Source organism: Aotus nancymaae, unplaced genomic scaffold (genome assembly GCF_030222135.1).
Source record: "Aotus nancymaae isolate 86718 unplaced genomic scaffold, 86718_ANA_hifiasm-v0.15.2.pri h1tg000108l, whole genome shotgun sequence".
Lineage (NCBI taxonomy): Eukaryota > Metazoa > Chordata > Mammalia > Primates > Aotidae > Aotus > Aotus nancymaae.
The window spans coordinates 31240658-31263777 of record NW_026988523.1 but is presented as its reverse complement, the minus strand read 5'-3'; the positions used below and the strand labels follow the sequence as shown (position 1 = coordinate 31263777).

Below are 23120 nucleotides of genomic sequence, written 5' to 3'. Positions count from 1 at the left end.
GTGAAACCCCGTCTCTACTAAAAATACAAAAAATTAGCTGGGCATAGTGGCGCGTGCCTGTAATCTTAGCTACTCAGGAGGCTGAGGCAGGAGAATTGCCTGAACCCAGGAGGCGGAGGTTGCGGTGAGCCGAGATCGTGCCATTGCACTCCAGCCTGGGTAACAAGAGCGAAACTCCGTCTCAAAAAAAAGAATTAAGAGGTCTTCACAGGCATAAAAATGTTTATATGATATACTCTTTTTACAAGAAGGCTATTATACCAGACTCAAATTCGGTGTGGCCCAATACTTTGTACAATTTTGAAGACATAAATTAAAGCAAAATATAAATTCTCCAACAAGGAGAAACTTTCAGCAGTACAGACTTCAGGCTCAAAGTATGAGTTTGGGAGTGAAACAGACTTGGGTTTGAGTACAAATTCTGCTGTTTAACGAATGAGCCCTTAAGTAAATTACTCAATCTCACTAAATCTCAATTTCCTAATCCATAAAATGGAGCTAATAATACCGTTTGCTAATGGAGTGTTGTGAAAATTAGAATGAGATGAAGCTCTAGAACATGGTAACCACTCAATAAACGGTAGCTATTTGTGTTATAGTATTTGTATCAATTGGGCAAACAGGTTGGTAGCATTTTCACACCTCCCTGATGATATAAACCTTTTCTACCACCAATTTCCTTTGCCTTTCTTCTATCTTTGTAACATAATTTAGTTGGAATTCATTTGTAAATAAACGATTAAGCTCTCAACCAATGATAATGGGGTTCACAAATAGTCACCTTCACAAGACCACTGGATCAGTGAAGCACTTAATTCTCTTATCACACAAAAGTGATAGTGACTGCCTAGTAGGATCTACCAATTTACACCACTTTTATTAAAGAAAGGCAGTAGCCTAAATACATCAACAAAAATAACTAACACATATGTGATTAAGCAAATACAGCAAAATGTTAATTATAGAATCTAGGTGATAGATACACAAGTATTCACTGTATGATTCTTTCAGTTTTTCTGTATATTTGAAACTTTTCATACTAAAATGAAGGAATAAATAAAGGGGGTCAAAAATTCCAACAATCCACAAATAAAATCAAAATTTTGTTTTCTTAGGCAGATGCTATCTAATTTATTTTATGTCTTTAGCATTATAAAGATACACTTCATAATTTAAATAAAATCCTTACTTTTACATAAGACCAATATTTAGCCCCAATAGAGAGAGGCCTTAAGCTAGTTAATGAAAGTGGCTTCAAATAAGACTTCTATTCAACCAAAGTTGGCCAGCTGGGGAAATTGAAAAGCTAATATAAACATTCCCAGAAGCAGGAGAAAAAGCTCTAGTCAGGATTTGTATACCACTTGTGAAGGAAGCTGTATACAATGAAAACTAGGTATGGATGGAAATATGACAAAGCCAATCACTATATGTACTACAGCAAAAAAAGCCATTCTATATAGTAAGCAAAATACTATTTTGACCCTCTGTGTCATGCAAGAAACTAATAAAAAGGTAATTAGTGTCTCAGAGGCAGCCCATTAAAAATAGATAATAAACTCCTATAACTGCAAGTGCTAAGACATACATTTCAATTTTGTAGCTGGCTACATGTCTACACAATGGCTACACGTCTACAAGAACGGCTAAAATAGAGTGGCAATACCAAGTTTTGTCAAATATGTGGAACAAGTTCAATTATTATATATAGCTGATAAGTGCATAAAACAAAAACAGTCTAGTAGTTCCTCATGTTAAACACACATTTACCGCAAGACCCAGCAATTCCACTCCTAGGTATAATCCAAGAGAGGTAAAAACACATCCATACACACAACTGTAGTTGAATGTTCACTGTAGCTTTATTCAAAATAGTAAGTAACTGAAAAAACCCAATGTCTATCAAAAAGTAAATGGGTAAACAAGTTGCGGCATATTGATAAAGTGGAGTGTCACACCAATAAAAGGAAGAAGCAATAAAAAGGAAAAACTACTCATATCCACAACAACATAGGTAAATCTCAAAAATACACGGGGGGCTGGGGAAGTGAGACAGAAAAGAATCTGACTGATTTGATTCCATTTATTTGAAGTTCTAGAACAGGCAAAACCATTCTTTAGTGGTGGAAATCAAATCAGTGGTTGTCTGGAGGGGAAGGGATAGGGGCATAAAGAAACTTTGTTATGTCTCACGCCTGTAATCCCAACACTTTGGGAGGCAGAGGCGAGGGGGGATCACTTGGGCTCAGGAGTTCAAAACCAGCCTGAGCAACATGGTAAAACCTTGTCTCTACAAAAAATACAAAAAATTAGCTGGGCATCCTGGGCCTGTAGTCCTGGCTACTTGGAGGCTGAGGCAGGAGGATTGCTTGTACCTGGAAGTCAAGGCTGCAGGGAGCCAAGATCTCACCGCTGCACTCCAGCCTGGGTGACAAAGTGAGACTGTCTCAGGAAAAAAAAAAAGTGATGGAACTGTCTATATATTGACTGGGGTAGTGGTTAAATAGATGTATACTTTTGCCAAAACTCAGACTCTACACTTCATATGTGTGCATTTGACTGCATGTAAATTAAGCCTCAGTAAAGCTGATTTAAAAATAAAAATTATTATATAATATCCACATCTCTAAGTGTGAAATAGGAGTCTACCATCTGAGTGAACAGCATAACCCCTATTCTACTTTTAGATTGCTTTGAATTTTTTTTGCTATTATCAATAATTTTGTTATTAAAGATCTAGTAGATGAAATCTGTACATATCTGCAGCATAAAACTGCTTATATAAAATACATGCTTTTTCCTTCAACTCCCGTTTCTTTGTGGAAAATAAGCTAAACTTTGGATGTTTCCAAGTCTTACAAGGTTATTTCATGAAAGTAATGAAAAGAAAATTAAGCCACAGCTAGTTTGCCCCTACTTCTGCTTTGGCTTCGTCCTAATCTCCAATAAATAATAGAACACGTATTTCAAACCTAGTATAGTTTAAAACCTCAGCAACGGAGCCAAGTGTTGTGGCTCACGTCTGTAATTCCAGTACTTTGGGAGGCCAAGGCGGGCGGATCACAAGGTCAGGAATTCGAGACCACCCTGGACAACATGGTGAAATCCTATCTCTACTAAAAATACAAAAATTAGCCAGGTGTGGAGGTGGATGCCTGTAATCCCAGCTAATCTGGAGGCTGAGGCAGGAGAATCACTTGAAACCAGAAGGCAGAGTTCGCAGGGAGCTGAGAGGGCACCACTGCACTCCAGCATGGGCAACAAGAGCAGAACTCCATCTTAAATAAAATAAAGAAACCTCAGCAACAAATTATAACATTAAGTCAGAAAGCAGCAGCATTTCTCAAGTTTATCAAAGCCATAATGTAAGGAACAAGAGTTAAATTCACCAAACACTGCAAAAATACCATTATAGTGCATTACAAATAAAATTCATATTCTATTACTTAGGAGGCATAGATTTCACCTGTTAGATTTTTAAGGGCCAAGCACAGTAGCTCACACCTATAATCCTAACACTTTGGGAGGCTGCAGTGGGAGGATTACTTGATGCCAGGAGTTCGAGACAGCCTAGGCAATATAGTGGGACTATGTCTCCACAAAAAATATTTTAAAAATTAGCCGAGCCTGGTAGTGCATGCCTGTTGTCCCAGCTACCCGAGAGGATCGCTTGAACCCTGGAGGCAGAGGTGGCAGAGGGCCAAGATTGCACCATTGCACTCTAGCCTGGGTGACAGAGAGAGACCCTGTCTCAATGAAAAAAGAAAATTAAGCATTCAAGATTGCAAACCATTTTCTTCTGACCAAATATTTGAAAAATAATTTGTTCAGCCAAATAATATCCAACATTAGCAAAACCTTTAAAGACACTGAAGTAAATCAAACATATGGACTATAAACCTCTTAAAATATTTATGAAAACTATATGCAAACATGGGAAAGTTCTGTTAAATGCAAAAATGAAGATTACAAATTGTTTCTATTTTTGCCCATAAGGTACATTATGTAAAACACAAAAATAGTTGAGTTAGGGTGACTGGAACTATGTTTAAAACTTTAACACACTATTGTATCATCTTCTCAATTATACAGAGCTTTTTAAATGAATTCCCTACCTTCTCCACAACACATCTTGAAAATCTGGAGATCTCTGAAGTTAAAGGAAAACAGACTTCTGGCATATGAGAAGAGAGACACTTCCTTTGACTTTTCACTGGTTCACTGCTCAGGTGTTCATTACAGCTGTACTAGAAACTGCACTGTAAAGACAAGAAACTACTCTACCAAAATGTAAAGTCTGTCCTTTCTAATTTTTGCATTTAAATCATATGACTCGTTCAGTTTGTCTCCTTTTGATTTAACTCTGCCTCCTTGCTATCTTACTTAGGTAAACAAGTTGAAGAATATTCTTACTAATTATCTAAGCAATCATACCATACTTTGTCCTTAATCTCTTGAGATACGAGATTTAGACATGTGTAAGCAATGAATGCAGCCAAAATAGGTGAAGCTTGAACAGATCTAAACAAAATTCCCATTCTGGACCACCAAATATCAAAGACATATGGAATGCTGTTTTAGAAATAATAACATGCTGTACCTCACATCTTAGAGCATCTAATTCATTGATAAATGATAAAAGCACAACAAGAGAAAGTAAATGGCCAAAATTTTCCAAAATGCTTGCATTTTCAAATAAATAGTAAAATCTGGTCAACAACTTTTAAAATAAAAAAGTACTACCTTAATTACTTTTAGTATCAACTTCTATCATCTAGAATATGAGACAATGGTTTTCTAAATAGGTAAAATCCCTTTAGAAAGCAATTTCACTGGCAATATGCATTTAAAGATATAAAAATGCTCATAAATCTTTTAACTAATAATTGTATTACTGAGAATTTATCCTAAGGCAATGACCAAAATATGAGCTTCAAAAGGGCAAGAATTTTACAATGGCATGCAGAACACTCTCCAGTATCTCTTATAAGAATAAATTAAATAATCCTAAACACAAAAAAGTTTTTTGAGACAGAATCTCGCTTGGTCACCCAGGCTAGGGTGCAGTGGCATGATCTCGGCTCACTGCAACCTCTGCCTCCCGGGATCAAGTGATTCTCCTGCCTCAGCCTCCTGAGTAACTGGGATTACAGATCCATGTCACCACCACCATGCCCGGCCTGTTGTTTTTTAAATAACTTTTTATTTTACATTTTTTGTATTAAAAAATATGGAACACCGGCCAGGCATGGTGGCTCACTCCTGTTCCCCAGCACTTTGGGAGGCAGGCAGATCACCTGAGGTCAGGAGTTCGATACCAGCCTGGCCAACATGGTGAAACCTACCGTCTCTACTAAATATACACAAAAACAGCCAGGCGTGGTGTCGCACACATGCTGTCCCAGCTACTTGTGAGGCTGAAGCAGGAGAATCGCTTGAACCTGGGAGGCAGAGGCTACAGTGAGCTGAGATTGTGCCACTGCACTTCAGCCTAGGCAACAGTGTGAGACTTTGTCTCAAAAAACTTTTTTGTGTTTAGGATTATTTCAGTTTATTCACAAGAAATACTTCAGAGTGCTCTGCATGCCATTGTAAAATTCTTGCCCTTACGACGCTTATATTTTGGTCATTGTCTTAGGATAAATTCTCAGTAATACAATTATTAGTTAAAATATTATGAGCATTTTTATATCTTTAGATGCATATTGCCAGTGAAACTGCTTTCCAAAGGGAAAATATATATACATACATATATGTATACACATATATATGGAACATTTCATGAATTTGCGTGTGATCCTTGCACAGAGGCCATGCTAATCTTCTCTGTATCTTTCTCATTTTAGCATATGTGCTGCTGAAGCAAGCACCTAAATACAAAAAAAAAAAGCTAAGCACAAACACATCCATTATTATTTACGTTGTTTCCATTTGTTTTTATAAAAAGTCAATACGGGGGACAAAAAGCCAAGAAAATTACAGTACAATAATTGAATAAACTAGAAAGCAATCACTTAAAATTGTAAACATGAAGAACAAAATAATCTAGAAATATGTTTGAGCCAATGCTATGTCAAAAGTAGATTACAAAAACACAAATCTATAATTAAACTTCTAAAAGATAACATAGGAGAAAATCTAGGGGGTTGGCAATGAGATCTCAGATACAACACCAAAAAGCATGATCTATGAGAGAAAAAAATCGCTAAGTTGAACTTTATTAAAATTAAAAACTTCTGCTATGCAAAAGGCACTGTTAAGAGAATGAAAAAAAAAAAGACTGGAAGAAAATATTTGCAAAACATACATCTGATAAAAGACTTATATCCAAAACACACAAAGGGCTAGAAAAACTCAACAATAAGAAAACAAACAACCCAATTTAAAAATGGGCAAAATATCTGGACAGATACCTCACCAAAGAAGATACAGATGGCAAATAAGTATATAAGATGCTCAATATTATTCATCATCAGGGAACTGCAAATCAAAACAAGATACCACTACACACCTATTAGAATGGCTAAAATCCAAAAAACTGATAATACCAAATGCCAAATGCTAGTAAGGATGTGGAGCAACAGCAATCCTCATTCACTGCTGATGGAAATACAAAATGATACAGTCACTTTGGAAGACAGTTTGGCAGCTTTTTACACAATCTTAACATAAGATCCAGCAATCACATTCCCAGATATTTACCCAACTGAGTTGAAAACTTACATCTACACAAAAACCTGCACATAAATGGCTATAGCTGCTTTATCATAAGTGCCAAAAAACTGTAAGTAACCAAGATGTCCTTCAATAGATGAAGAGATAAGCAATCTGTGGAACAGCCATACAACTAAGTATTATGCATCTAAAAGAAGAAATGAGCCATTAAGCCATAAAAGGCTGGGGCAGTGGCTCACACCTATAATCCCAGCGCTTTGGGAGGTCAAGATGGGCATTATCACCTGAAGTCAGAAGTTTGAGACCAACCTGGCCAACATGGTGAAACCCCATCACTACTAAAAATACAAAACTTAGCCAGGCATGGTGGCAGGTGCCTGTAATCCCAGCTACTCAAGAGACTGAAGCAGGAGAATTGCTTGAACCCAGGAGGTGTTGGTTGCAGTGAACCAAGATTGCACCACTGCACTCCAGCCTGGGCGACAGAGTGAGACTCCATTGGAAAAAAAAAGGCCGGGGGCGGTGGCTCAGGCCTATAATCCTAGCACTTTGGGAGGCCGAGACAGGTGGATTGCCTGAGCTCAGGAGTTCGAGACGACCCTGGGCAACATGGTGAAATCTCGTCTCTACTAAAATACAAAAGAAATTAGCCGGGCAAGGGGGCAGGAGCCTGTAATCCTAGCTACTTGGGAGGCTGAGGCAGGAGAATTGCTTGAACCCAGGAGGCAGACGTTGCAGTGAGCCAAGATCATACTACTGCACTCTAACCTGGGCAACAGAGCAAAACTGTGTCTCTACAAACAAACAAACAAACAAACAAAAACAGTCATGAAAAGACGTGCAGGAACCTTAAGTCCATGTTGTTAAGGGAAAGAAACCAGTCTGAAAGGCTACTATATATGTATGATTCCAATTATATGACATTCCAGAAAAAGCAAAGATCAGTGGTTACCAGGGTCCTGTGGGGAAGAAAAGGATGAGTAAGTGAAGCACAGGGAATTTTTAGGGTAGTGAAATTATTCTGTATGAGACTATAATGGTACATATATGACATAATGCATTTGTCAAAACCTATAGCACTTTATAGAACAAAGAATGAACCTTGGCCAGGTGCAGTGGCTCACACCTGTAATCCTAGCACTTTGGGAAGTCAAAGTAGGTGGACTGCTTGAGCCCAAGAGTCCGAGACCAGCCTGGGCAACATGGCAAAACCCCATCTGTATTTAAAAAAAAAAAAAAAAGAGTAAACCTTAATATATGCAAATATTTTTAAAATCAGGAGGTTGGAAGAATCCCAGACTGTGGCAAGAGAACCTAACTGTACTTTGAAGGTATTTTTAAAAACCTCACTAAAGTGAGTGGAGGAAACGGTATGGATCTAAGTGACTGAAAATGAAAAGAGTCTATAAGACTAAACGCAAAAGGGGCTACCAATAAGTACTGTACTAGAGCCAATAAAGTTGTTCTCCACAAGGGTACTGGTTAACAATTATGATACTCCTAAACAAACGTACTGGAATTGAACAATTAAATAAATGGATGGCAGATGGGAAAAGCCAAATTTCTCACTGTGGGAATGGAAATTCATAGATCAGCAAGGGGAGGAGGCTAGAATGATCCATGTGGTAATGCAGTAGAAATGGAGAAACAGGACTCATGTTTAATTTAATATAAGACAGAGGGTTACACAGAGAAGCATTTATAGATATGTATATACACAAGGGTTAATACACCCACATATTTCTTTGCTTTATCAGCCAAAATGGCCTAAAAGAAACCACACCCTAATGCCCAGATCTTCGTTTGTAATTCCAATAAAGGAACCAGGGCCCTTTAAAAAATGATTGATTCTAGGACTACAGCAGGAAATACATAAAATGAGCCTGGAGCACTTTGCAGTATTAGAAAACAAAACAAAAACTATCTTCCCTCTCTTCAGTCATGATTCAGTGTAACCATTGTCCAGCCTTAGCAACTGCCTAAACACAAGTGAGCAGAAAACAACTACCTCAAAGTTATAGGGTCTCAAAATTACAATCAATTTCAGTTTTCTCTTCCTGATTTTATTTATCTTTTATTTTTTGAATCTCATGCTACAACAGTATTCAATTCTTGATTTTTAAAACCATTGTCATAAAACTTTCTTTTAATGCCATAATTCTGACAGATTATTCTGTTAGTAAAAGACAATGTAAAAGGGTCTTGACTCAAAATAAGACTAAAAATAAAAACAAACCAAAAATACCCTCATCTAATTCTAATTAGGCCTCATCTTTGGTAAATGAGGGGGAAAACAAAAAAATGTTAACCACATACAGATGAAATTGAACAAATTTCCAGGATTCTATGGCAAGAGCCTCACTTCCCAAATCCTTTGGTGCCTTTTTTTAAGTATGAAAAGATTCAATCTTGTTTTTCTTTTTGAGACAGAGTCTCACTCTGTTGCCTAAGCTGGAGTGCAGTGGCCTGATCTCAACTCATTGCAACCTCTGCCTCCCAGGTTCAAGCGATTCTCCTGCCTCAGCCTCCCTAGTAGCTGGGACTACAGGTGTATGCCATAGCACCCAGCTAATTTTTTTTTTTTTTGACACTGAGTCTCCCTTTGTTTTCCAGGCTGGAGTACACTAGCTCAGTCTTGGCTTACTGCAACCACCGGCGCCTGGGTTCAAGTGATTCTTTGGCTAATTTTTGTATTTTTAGTAGAGACAGGGTTTCACCATATTGGCCAGGCTGGTCTTGAACTCATAACCTCAAGTGATATGCCCACCACAGCTTCCCAAAGTGCTTGGATTACAGGCATGAGCCACTGTACCCAGCCAGATTCAATCTTTATACCAATATTTTTATTTTAATTTTTTTAATTTTTTTTAATTTTTGAGATGGAGTCTCGCTCTGTCACCCAGGCTGGAGTGTAGTGGCACAATCTCAGCTCACTGCAATCTCCACCTCCTGGGTTCAAGTGATTCTCCTGCCTCAGCTTCCCGAGTAGTTAGAATTACAGGTGCATGCCACCACGCCCAAATAATTTTTGTATTTTTAGTGAAGACAGGGTTTCGCTATGTTGGCCAGGCTAGTTTCAAACTCTTACCTCAAGTGATCTGCCCGCTTCGGCCTCCCAAAGTACTGGGATTACAGGCATGAGCCACCATGCCTGGCCTATACCAATATTTTTAAAGCACTTGCATCCAGAAATTTAACACTGGGCAAAAGGGAGTATTCATAACAATAAAGTTTGGCCCTGGCAAAGCTGAGAAACTGAGAAGTATGTTAATAGGCATCTGGTCTTCCCAAAAAGAGAAAAAAAGAATAACTTGTCAAATAACCTGCTTACCATCACTGGGACTTTTTACCTTTGACTGGGTGTTCTATTTACAAAGAATGCTACCTGAGGCAGAAAAAGTACAAGTAAGACCCATCTGTTCTTCAATCTTTAATACCTCTAGCCAGAAGTGACAAGGGTTTATTCCTTGTCAAGAAACAGTTAAAGATTACTCCAAGGCAATCAGTATACAAATATAATCAGGTAGATTTATTTCTGAATAAATGAATCATATTTGTTATTCAGAGAAAAGAAGTATAATAAGGCTTAAGGCTTTAAGATATTTAAAAAATAAATATAAAAATATAATCAAGCTATTCAGAAAAAAGCTCATTTATTATCTGATAATTACCTGTAAAGCCAATGTAACCACTTGTCACCAACAATAAAAACAAACTCATCCATTTCCCTCTTAGAATACAAAATTCCAGTCTTAGAATTTTAGGCCAGGTGAGGTGGCTCACTCCTGTAATCACAACACTTTGGGAGGCCAAGGTGGGAGGGTGGCTTGAGACCAGGAGTTTGAGATCAGCCTGGGGAACATAGCAAGACCCTGTCTCTACAGAAAATTTTTTTAAAAATTATCTATGCATGGTGGCACACTCCCACAGTCCCAGCTACTCAGGAGGCTGAGGCAGGAGGATCATTCAAGCCCAAGAGATCAATAACTGCAGTGAGCTATGATTGCACCACTGCACTCCAACAGGGATGACAGAGTGACACCTTGTCTCTAAAATAAATAAATATATATATATTTAAATGTAAGCACGATGTCTTTATTACATGTGAGAGGCTAAAAAATTACCATTGAGGTCTTAAAGCAAGTTCTAATAGTCCAAAAATATACAACACTTATTTATTTTGTCTGGATAAATTTTTTTTTCATTTTTATCTTTAAAAACCTTGATTAGCATAGAGCAACCCTATAGTTCTATCCTAACATAGGGTGAACATAACAGTGGGTTACGTCTTTGTACTGCAGGACAAAGAATGTTAGAAATGGGAAAGGGTGGCCAGGTGCAGTGGCTCACACCTGTAATCCCAGCACTTTGGGAGGCCGAGGCAGGCAGATCATGAGGTCAGGAGATAGAGACCATCCTGGCCAACATGGTGAAACCCTGTCTCTACTAAAAATAAAAATAAAAATAAAAATAAAAAAATTAGCTGGACGTGGTGGCGCATGCCTGTAATTCCAGCTACTTGGGAGGCTGAGGCAGGAGAATAGCTTGAACCAGGGAGTCAAAGGTTGCAGTGGGCTGAGATCACACTACTGCACTCCAGCCTGGCGACAGAGTGAGGAGGAAAAAAAAAAAAAAAGAAATGGGAGAGTCAGGCCTGGTGGCTCATGCCTATAATCCCAACTCGTTGGGAGGCCAAGGCAGGAGGATCATTTGAACCCACAAGTTAAAGACCAGTCTGGGCAACAAAGTGAGACCTTGTCTCTGTAAAAAAAAATACACAAATTAGGTTGGTCGTGGTGGCTCATGCCTGTAATCCCAGCATTTTGGGAGGCTGAGGCAGGCAGATCATTAAGATCAGGAGTTCAGGACCATGGCCAACATGGTGAAACTAAGTCTCTATTAAAAAAATACAAAAAAAAACAAAATTAGCTAGTATGGAGGCATGTATCTATAATCCCAGCTACTTGGGAGGCTGAGGCAGGAGAATAGCTTGAACCTGGGAGGCGGAGAGTGCAGTGAGCCAAGATCATGCCACAGCACTCCAGCCTGGGTGACAGAGGGAGACATTGTTTCAGAAAAAATAGGTAAATAAAATTAAAAAAAAAAAAAAAATATATATATATATATATATATATATATTAGCCAGGTGTGGTAGCGCATACATGTGGTCCCAGCTACTTGGGAGGCTGAAGTGGGAGACTCACTTGAGCCCAGGAGGTTGTGGCTTCAGCAAGCTGTGATTATACCACCACACTCTAAACTGGCCAAGAAAAATAAATTAAATTAAAAAAATTTTTTTAATGGCAAAGAAAGTTGCTAATAGCCATGATGATTTTCCTAAAGTAATTCATTTTCCTCCTATAAGTTTCCGAGGACCCCCACTCAGTCGTTCACCAGCAAAACACAACTAGTCCTAAATCATTTCCCAGCACCAACTCAGTGTTTGAGAGCTGCTACATCTTAAATCACTGCCAACATGGCCAATTTAAAGGCTATCCCTAAATGATTTTAACTTGGTATACTGACCACAGTGAAAGTTAACTAAAGAATAAAATCTACGTTCGGATCAGAATGAAATAAAAAATAAATAAATAAAATAAAATAAAACCTACTTGCTTTATCAACAACTTGGTTTGCAAGTCAGGTAAATCATCAAATGAAAAAAAAAATCTTGATTCTTCAAAGTTCTATTTCACTACTATTTCTGAATTACTACATAATGTAATTAAAAGCATGATTCCTCACGTGACCTGGTAAATTTGTTCTGAGGCCATAGCCTGCACCCTGAATCTCAACCACCCATTTCCTATATATTCAATTCATCCCAAGCGGTACGGTACATGAATGTGAATAGATAGTGTTATCTATCACTACAACTGAAAAAACAGCTGAAATACCTTCATTTATGAAAGACAGTCTTTACAAATTAGTAAAGAGATACACCTTTGAAGAGATATGACCCTTTGACGATCGAGTACCATCTTTTAATACAAATTAAATTTCAGAAATTTCTTTTGGAAATAAGAAACACAGACTCCAGTTTCTATAAGTCTCTAGTCTATTCCAACACATTGAGGAAGAAGAAAGGTACAGTCGGACCTTTTCCGAATCAGGAATATAAAAGATAACTGGGTAGGACAGGGAGCTCTAAAATAATCCACTAGCACATAACTCACAAAGGAAGCTTCAGTGTCACATTTCCTTGATACACAACATCAGGTAGAACAAAACTCATTGCTGTTTCCAAGTAAAGACAGAGGCAGGAACAAACATTCTAGATGATTAAACTGATCAGCAAAAGGAGAAAAAGTTTCCAAAATTTTCAGAGGCCATCATGTTTTCTAAGATCTCCAAATATTCATTTAATCAATCTCCCAATTTTTAAAACATACTAAATAAATATAAATAAGACTAAATAGACACATAGATATAAAAGTACTGCGGTATGGGTGGGGGGAGAGAGATGACCTCCTAGTTAATAATCTTACTGCAAGTTTTGTAAGAGTGATCAGCCTCTTGAAAGCAGCTGGGAGAGCATGCACCAGAGCAGCTGACTCTGCAGACTGGCTGTACTCTTCCAGAGAGAAGTAAGCTAATTCATTGTGTATCGAGCCGGTAGAACACAGAGGCCTATCATTCTGGTCTTGCTCTGAGGTTTGACACAAGAATCTAAAAAGTTTCAGATAGCTTGACCAAAAACAAACCATTTCTTAAAAGATGTTTTCGTATCAATGGAAGTTCACTGGAGGAAGTACACGTTAAGAGTACTCAAACACAACTCCTTATTTAGCATCTCAATACCTTGCAGAGAGGCACATTTCCTCAACTATTATGAGAACCTTATTTAGTTGGCAGGGAGCAATAAATAATAAACAAGAGACTACACACATACTACCAAGCATTTGACTAAAACCATATCACAAAATTTAACCCTGGAATACTCCTAGTATTATGAGCAAAAGCAAAAATTCACTCTGTGGTCACCACCAAGTCTTAAACTTATTTGAAGGAGCTTCATATGAATTTTCATTTGAAGGTAGGTATTAAGTGTAAACTTTAGTACCACATTACGTTCCCCACTTTGTCTTCAGTCCCCTCAGCCCCAACATGCAGTATGCCAAAATGAAAGATTTAAATTAAAAGAAGCATCTTCAAATCAGAGGAACACACTTGGAGGAAAGCACAGCTAAAACAGTACAGGCCTGCAGCACACAGGGATGAAAGCTGTCAACTGTAAACCTAACAGTAAGTACAGTCATTTAAAACATACGAGAAAGAGAAAGGATAACTGAGAAGCTGGATTCGATTGTGAAATAAAATACATACACAAGTTAAACGCAACCAGCTCCTCACCAGCTGCTCCCAGTCCTGGGTGTCAGAGCTTATTTGTTCTTAGTTCCCTTCTTTATATAGTACAAGACAGTCCAAGAGACTAGATGCTCTGAAATTCTTCTAATTCTAATAGTGATTTTCCTCTTTTGCCTTGGAAAAGTTATTCAACCTCTTCTGGTAAATAATTATATAAAACTGAATTCACAGGAAGTCCTGGGTGTTCATGCACACACAGCTATATTCTGAGCTCATCAAGAGAAAAAAAACGAACTTTTTGGCATTATATTCCAAGCCATCTTTTTAAAATCTTACTGCAACCTTCCTTTCCAGTTTCTATCACCACAAATGTCTATAGACAAACAGCAACTTTAAGCCCCTTGCTAGCCTAAGAACTTTTCACATGTTCCCCTCTTTGGTCACAGTTTTCCTCAGCCTACAAAATCCTTGCCCCTTCTCTGCAGTTATATTTGTTCTTCGATCATGTTTAAAAGCCTTCTATGAGCTGTCTCCTCACCAGGCATCTTAGGCATATTCACTCCTTCCTCTGTACTCTGATTGTGCTTTTCATTTCTCCCCATTACTTCGTTTAGCTTTACACACAGAAAACTGTTTACCCGTACCTTCCCTACTGCAGTGTAAGCTTCTCAAGGGCAGGGATGCAGAGACCCTGTGACTCATGCAAGCTGAGCAGTACTTTATACACAGTGTGTGCTTACTTGTGGAACCAGACTGAGTACGAAATAATATCTAGCGGGCCAATAACAGGAAAAGTGATGCCCTAAATTACTGTTTTTCAGACAGTGGATCACAACCTGATGAGTTGTGAAATTAATGTACCAGGCCACCACAAGCATTAAAAAAACTGAACAAAGAAACTCAAAATAAGAACACACTAAAAAATACCAGAGTGGGCCTGGTATGGTGGCTCACACCTGTAATCCCAGCACTTTGGGAGGCCGAGGCAAGCAAATCACTTCAGCCCAGGAATCTGAGACCAGCCTGGGCAATACTGTGAAACCCTGTCTCTTCAAAAAAAATACAAAAAATTAGCTGGGCATGGTGGCATGCGCCTATGGCCTCAGCTTTCTGGGAGGAAAAAAGAAACACACAAAAAAACTGTATCTACTGGTATCATGCACTCTGGTGTTTTGTTTTATTTTTGAGACAGGGTCTCACTCTGTCTCTCAGGCTTGAGTTCAGTGATGTGATCGTGCCTCACTGCAGCCTCCCAGGCTCAAGCAATCCTCCCACCTCAGCCTCCTGAGTAGCTGGGACTATAGGCACACACCACTACATGTGGCTAATTTTTCTATTGTTTTTGCAGAGATGAGGTTTCACCATGTTGCCCAGGCTGGTTTCAAACTCCTGAGCTCAAGTGATCGCCCACATCGGTTTCTCAAAGTGCTGGGATTACAGGTGTGAGCCACTGTGCCTAGCCAATAAATATAATTTTTGTGAAACTTATTTTTCAGGTGTTTTTTTTTTTCATATATATTGGGTTATAATATAAAATGTATCTCTTACTATGAGTTGCAATTTTTTAAAAAGTGTTTTAAAACCTTCTAAATTTTTTTTCCAAATGCGGGCTGAACTGTACCAACCCATCCAGAGCTCTTACTGGATTGCCCAAGAAGCACAGAAAACATCTATATAGCTTCGAGTGGAAGAAAAGAATGAACCTAACTGGCTCTAACCTAAACCACCACAATATCCTTTGTCAGCAATGCCGTCATCTAATGAATGAACTTGCCACAGATCATGCTCAAAAAGCACTTTGCAGTGATCATAAATTAAGTGTTGGCTTGTCAATTAAGTCTCTTTGCTTATCTAGGAGGTCATGAGAATTATTCCCAATGGGACTTATCTTAAAAAATAATTATCCTTGAGAGCATGGTAACAGACCTCATCTGAAATAAACTAGTCAGTGGTGGCCGGAAAGAAAACTGTTCTTCACAATAACTTAAAAGACCCAGACAAATCATTACGCTACTGATAAAATATATTTTCCTGGTGCAGCAATCTGTGGAAGTGATTTCTGAGGGAAAAGTAATGTTATTTTCAAATTTAGTTTTATTTGTTTGCAACCTCAACTACCTGTGAAATTAAAAGGAATTTAAAAAGGACTGTTCTGCTATGGTCATTGATAACCAACAGAGTAAAGATAGCAACAATAAAGGCAAAGAATACCTGCTTTAGTCCCTTGTGTCTTATCCAATTTAACAATGGGTAATAGTGAGCAAATAAAGATACAAAATAGTTACATTTCACAATAGTAAAACCAAAGTTCAACTGCTATCCAAGTTTACAGGAATGTAACAGAATTTTAAGTTAATGGCCAGGTGCAGTGGCTCACGCATGTAATGCCAGCAGTTTAGGAGGCCAAAGTGGGCAGATCACTTGAGGCCAGCGGTCCAAGACCAGCAAAGTACAAAAAAAATTAGGCCAGATGTATTAGTGCATACCTGTAGTCCTGGCTACTCAGAAAGCAGAGGTGGGAGGATCACTTGAGCCCAGAATTCAAGTACAGCCTGGGCAACATAGTGAGACTTCTGTCTTTTTAAAAGAAAAAGAAAAAAAAACAAAGCTGTAAAAAGGGAAAATATTCAAGATCTAGAATCCAAAGATCTGGATTTAATTCTGGTTGCCATTCATTGATAAAACACTCAGTTTCCATTTGCTCTCTTATAAAATAGGGATAATAGGCCAGGTATGGTGGCTCACACATGTAATTCCAGCACTTTGGGAGGCGGAGGTGGGCAGATCATGAGGTCAGGAGTTCAAGACCAGCCTGACCAACATGGTGAAACCCTGTCTCTACTAAAAATACAAAAATTAGCCAGGCATGGTAGCACATGCCTGTAATCCCAGCTACTCAGGAGGCTGAGGCAGGAGAATCGCCTGAAGCCAGGAGGCAGAGGTTGCAGTGAGTGGAGATCACACCACTACACTCCAACCTGTACTACAGAGCGAGATGCTGTCTCAGAAAAAAAAAAAAAAAGGCCAGACACAGTGGATCATGCTTGTAATCCCAGCAATTTGGGAGACCAAGGCAGGTGGATCATGAGGTCAAGAGTTTGAGACCAGCCTGTCCAATATGGTGAAACCCCATTTCTACTAAAAGATACAAAAATTAGCTGGGAATGGTGGCACATACCTATAATCCCAGCTACTAGGGAGGCTGAGGCAAGAGAGCTTCAACCTGGGAGGCGGAGGTTGCAGTGAGCTGAAATCGTGCCACTGCACTCCAGCCTGGGCGAGAGTGAGACTCCATCTCAAAAAAACAAAAACAACAACAACAACAAAAAATAATAATAGGGATAATACTGATATATTCACTCGCCAAGTATTTATTGAAGAATACTTTCCATGTGCCACCAGACATTTGGCTGGCGATACAATAAATACATAGTATTTGATGTAGTCCCTGCCCTTGATGAACTTACTATCTTCCTATCTCACAGGGCTGTGTGAAGATCAGATGTAAAAACACTACAAACTATAACACACTATACACACTGCAAAGTGGTATAATGATTATCACTATTAATATTAACTTGCTCTACCTCTTAACATCCATCTTTATTTCAAAACCTTAGCAAGAATTTAGGCTGGAATTTGAGAGCCTAACAATTTACTATTTGTTGGTATAGTCTTAGCTCATCACTCTCAATATAATAATGAAAAAATAAAACGAACTGAGAATCCAAAGCCTACAACCTACTATGTCACCCTGGGCATGTAATTGGGCATGTGGGTTGCATTACCCACATGGGGCAAAGGAGTAAAAAAAGATTTCTAGGGCCTATGAAAGATCTACTGAATCATAACCCTTAGAAGGTGAGCCTAAGAAGCCGTACTTTTGATAAGCACACCCAAGTGCTTCTTATGTACCTTAAAGCCTGAGAACCACTGCCATAAAAATTTCCTTTGACCACTAACCATGATTTCATTATTTCAAACATTACCAAAATCTACCTAGAAAATATCAGTGAAATAGAATTCAGGTACAATTGCGAAAGCAGCTCTTGAGACGGTACCTCGTCTAGGATACATGACTCACACTTAACTCATAAAAATACTTATGGCACCAGCCTCTTTATTCATTTTCAAACTCTCACACAAAATGAAGTAAGAAAACTGACTCTCAAAAAACAAATTGATATATACAGTTTTAATTTATCTTATGACTTTAATAAGGGAAAGCTGATGGGTCTATTATCTAGTAGCTATCAAAGAGGAAAACATATACACTGACTAGCATAATATATCATGATTTTGAATGCTTGCAAGCCAATCTTAGTGGTCCGCGCTCAAACTAATCCCTCAAAAATACAGACAGTTTTATATCCATATCCACTGCACACTAAAATCTTTCAGCAGCATCTCTCAAGAAATCAATCAAGAGTCCTTGGAACTACTTTAACTTAAAGAAAATTAACCTGAAGTCAAATGTTACTTCACATACTATATAATTAGTGCAAAGACGTATTTATTTTGGTTCTGTTTGTTGAAAGCGTTCTTTACTCGTTAGCCTCCAGGTACATACACATCAAAGGGAAGACACTCAGTATACGTTACACTGGGAAAAATTACAAGGTGGAAACTAACATTGCTAGTCAAAAAAACTTTCCATCTGCAGTAAAATTTAGAGCCCAGAGGGTTTGTTCATACTGCAGTACCAAGCCCTGCAACACGACTCCCAAACCAGTTAGAATCTAAACAGTTTTGAAAGGAGAAAAGGCAAACTGAACCAGACGCACTCCAATTTAGTTTCAGGACTAAAGATTAGAACAGAGTCTTAGTAAGTCGACTTTAAAAGAAACACAAAGAAGTTGATGCTCTTACTTGTGTCCAAGTTTGTGTGCCCTTAAATCTCAAAGTTACTCTGTTCTTTCACATCTCTATCAGTTGTCCAAACAACTGAAAAATACAAAAATTGCTGTAAAAACAATTTGTAAACACAATAGAAGAATCTAAAATAGGGAAAACTCTTAAATAGCAATTATCAAGGTCCAAACATTCACCAACGTCTTGATACAAACTACATCCACACAATGAAAATCCACCTATCCCTAATTCTGACCCCATCTGGCTCTTAATCAACATGCAAAGCTTTCCTGGGACACCACACGTTAACTTTAAGAACTTGGATGACAGACAAAAGCTCTAAGGAGTATTGCCTAAAAAATGCTTCAGGAAAATTAGCATCAACCTAACCAAGATCGAGACAAGGAACAAGTACAGATTATCCCTGGAGAACCACATCTATTTGGTTGCTCATTTCCCCTCTCACTTGGAACCCTAAAGAGAAGGCACAGACTATGAAAGAAAGAAAATAGAAAGACACTGAATAGTTGAGGTCTCACAGAATTTACCACTAGCTTAGCTTTGGGTTGTAATTATCATTCCCCTATAGTACCAAAGAAGGTTCAGAGAATTTGGAAATCAAAATACATATAGTTGGAAGGGTGAGAAACCAATGCCAGGAAGATTTCTGATCATCACAACCTTCCAAAGATGTCTTCTGGGCAGAGTAATCTTTTCCCCTGCCCAGTAAAAGAGATGAACTTCTCTACTTACCACCAAGGATGTGCCAAAAGTAATGTTTTTTCTCTAGAAGGCGAAGACTGCCCAGCTTCCTACTGTGGAACCTAAGCCTAGGGCAAGTCCTTCTACCTTCCCTAGGGAATCATCTGAAGTCTCCTTTACTGTTTACATCTGGGCTCTTCTGCAGAAGCCACAATAAAGGCAAGAAGCCACTATGTATGTTGGGATGTGTGTGTATAGCTGCAAAGATAGATCACATTAACTATAGTCTCCTACAGAATTATTCATTTTGGTTTGGTTCCTTTAGATCCTGTGAAGAGTACATAATTTAGAACTTTATCATAAATTTATCATTGTAAATGCTTTAGTTTTAAATTTAAAAACAAGAAGCTGAGTCCAAAGTTAACTTCCATAGGGAAAGGAAAATGTCAATTCCAAGACCACCTATTGGAAGAAACAGCCACAAATTTTGAGCTATCTAGAAAGAAAATAATTAGGTACCCAAGAAATCTGAAAATCATTGTTGTAATCCCAGCACTTTGGCAGGCCCAAGCAGGCAGATCACCTGAAGTCAGGAGTTTGAGACCAGCCTGGTCAACATGGTGAAACCCCGTCTCTACTAAAAATACAAAATTAGCCGGGCATGGTGGCACATGCCTGTAGTCCCAACTACTCAGGAGGCTGAAGCGGGAGAACAGCTTGAACCCAGGAGGCGGAGGTTGCAGTGAGCCAAGATCACACCATTGCACTCCAGCCTGGGTGACAAAAGCAAAACTCTGTCTCAAAAAAAGAAAAAGAATATATTGTCAGAGAATACTAGGAAACAGTACGTGGGATATTCATGAAATAAGAAAGCGTCTATTTACAGAAAGGACAGAAGAAAGGTATACTATCTCCAAACACTTAGGCAAATAGTTGCCTCAGTAAGCAACTATTTCTTCTTCTTCTTTTTTTTAATCAGCTTTCTCAGGTTAAAACCATCTATTTCTTGAGGTATATGGAAGAGATGAGAAAACAGAATGAGTGGATACCATAGAGTAAGAACGCCAAGAATAACGGCAGGGAGCACAAGATGAGTAAGAAGAAATGGACTTCTTCATAAGGCAGATTTTCAAGAGACTATCCCATTTGCAAACCTACTGTTTTACAAGAGGCAACTGAAGATTGTAGAAATTACAATTAAAATAAAATTTGTAGAAACAGAAGGATTTCACGTGGGCAAATCAAAACATGGAGGAAGAGAGTAAAAGCGTAAAAAAGGAATGCCAAATGTAGATTCAGCAAGAAGAAACACAGCACGGAAGACCGCTGAGGAGAACGGAGACGATGCGAGCACACACCACCTGCAAGTCAACCTGCAATCACTATCTGAATTTCAACGCAAAGCACAAAAACGCAAATGTAACACCTAGATTAGGGTAGTGGAGGAGGTGTGCACAGAGACTGCAAGACAGACAAGGCAGCATCCTGCAAGAGCGTGGAGGGATGTGGTGGGGAAGGAGTATGAAGGGAGAGGGACTGCAGCAGGAGAGAGAGGGTGGGCTGCAGCAGCAGAAGGCGCCTTAAAAAACAGAAGAAAGGAGAAGTAGCCTAGGGGAGAGAAAGACTAAGACAAAGTCAAGTGTGGGATCACAGGAGGACAGAGTAGAAGGGGCAGCTGAGAGAGGCAAGCCCTAAAAAAGCAGAGCGGCCAGACTCAAAAGGGCTTGTAGTTTGGGAGGAGGAGGAGTTCGGAGGGCTCTACCAGAAACCTGACTAGAAGGAGGCGTGAGGATAGAGCAGGAGTTAAGGCGGGGGGGCCAGGACAGGGATGCTATCGGAGGGCTGTGCTGATGGAGACACTAGATTCCAAATTAGGGTGTGATACAGTGCCAACCGAGAAGAGAAACTACAGTGTCAAATTCCACGCCCCCCCACCCCAAAGGCATGCAAGGGTCAGAAAACAAGGTAAACTCGGAGTAGGAATACAAAAAGGAAAGGAGGAAAGGGGTCCACGATGGGATGGAAAAATTTAGGGGAAGCTTAACCATAAGGAGAGGATAACTAAAGAAAGAAAAAGCAGGGGAGCGGGGAGGGAAGGTGTTTCCGGAGGAAAAGTAGGAGCAGAACAGAGGTCCTGCCTTCTTGGTCTGGAGGGCAGAAGGGGCAGTTCATAGGGGCGGGGGGTCGGGGTGCGGGGAAGTGGTGGAGAACGAGAAAGTGCGATGCTTAATATGAGAACCTGGGGAGGACAAGGTACTGGCTGGGTCAGAAAACAGAACGCCGTCAGTAAGAAACAGATGAGGTTCCTTCAGAGCAAGGTGAGGGGGAGTGAGGAGCAGAATGCAGCACGCCACACGGGAAAGCAAAGGGGCGGAGAAGAGCCCAGAGTAATCGGGGCAAGGGGAAGAGCACTGGGGGCGCAAGGGCATGCGCTGGAGACGATGGGGTGGGAGACTGGCGTCGCGGAAGCCCCGGGGCTGGTGGGGGCAGGGCTGCCCACAAGGAGGGGCCCGGCTGCGGAGGCCCGAGGGGCGGGGGTCGCGAGGCCAGCTAGGAGCTCGGGGGAGGTGCGGCCTGGGGGTGACAAGGGTAGAGGAGAGGCAGGGGCAGGAGGAGGGGCGCGGGGAGGGTGGGGCGCCGGGCAGCCCCGATACTCACACCTCCAGGATGCGGTCCCCCTTGCGCACCCCGGCCCGATCGGCCGCCCCCCCGGGCAGCACGGCGCTCACATGCTGCAGCGGCGCGTAGAGCTCCCCGTTGATGCTCCGCAGCTGCCCGCCCTCGCTCACTTGGCCCCGCACGTTGAAGCCGTAGCCGGACTCGGACTTGACGATGCGCACGACCCGCGGGCCGCCGCCTCCCCCGCCGCCGTTCCCGGCGCAGTGGAGCCCAGAACCCCCGCCGCCGCCGCCGCCACCTCCGTTCCTGTGAGGGGCTGAGGGGTGAATCCCTTCCCCGTCCTCGTCCGCCATCTTGCAAGCAGGCGAGCAGTACCCCCGCCCCCTACGCCTCCAAGGCCTCCCGGCGCGTGCTCGCCCTGCCCGGCAGCCGCACGACCCCCGACGCGCGCGCTCGATCCGCCAGCCGCGGGACCGACTCGGCCACCGAGCTGCTGGCGCAGGGTGAAGGGGAGGCAGGGGGCGGGGGGAAAGCGGACGATCAGGCACCCTGGGGCCTCCTGGGAGATGTAGTTTATGGGCGGCGGGGGCAGGGCGCGGTCTGGGCCCGGGCCGAGCCGAGGTTATATGACGCAGTTCGGAAGCAACGCCTGCCGGGAGTTGTAGTTTATCTTATATGCTGGGTTAAGAGTTTGATCTGTTGGGTGGGGAGCGTCTAACCCAGCACCCAACGTGGTAAAATGATTCAACTCCTGATGCAGACCAAGGTTCCCCCCCAACTTTCATTTCATAACCTCTAAAAAACAATAATGTTAAAATAACGTTTATGATTCAACACAGTCTTAAATTATATCAACTCATTTATTTGCACAGTAACTGATATGTTGACCAGGACCCAACAACCTGTGAGACAACCGGATCACGATTAGCTTCCCTATTTTACCTTATTAGGAAACAACCTTAGAG

General features: G+C 40.5%; 1 protein-coding gene and 1 non-coding gene across 4 annotated transcripts in view; both read right to left on the bottom strand.

Moving 5' to 3' along the window:
• Nucleotides 1–22508, bottom strand: part of SNX27 (sorting nexin 27) — an 83944-nt gene extending 61436 nt beyond the window's left edge. For 2 of the 3 annotated variants that reach the window (XR_001108997.2, XM_012462721.2), the window contains exon 1: nt 22195–22508. Coding sequence is in view for 2 of the 3 variants with exons in the window: in XM_012462721.2 (XP_012318144.1) it covers nt 22195–22508 (314 nt within the window). In the remaining variant the exon portion in view is untranslated. The remainder of the gene's footprint in view (nt 1–22194) is intronic. The other variant, XM_012462723.2, reaches the window with a different exon arrangement.
• Nucleotides 5764–5870, bottom strand: LOC135272337 (U6 spliceosomal RNA). The gene has a single exon (XR_010340498.1). It is a non-coding gene; the product is annotated as a U6 spliceosomal RNA (small nuclear RNA).
• Nucleotides 22509–23120: the final 612 nt, after the last annotated feature.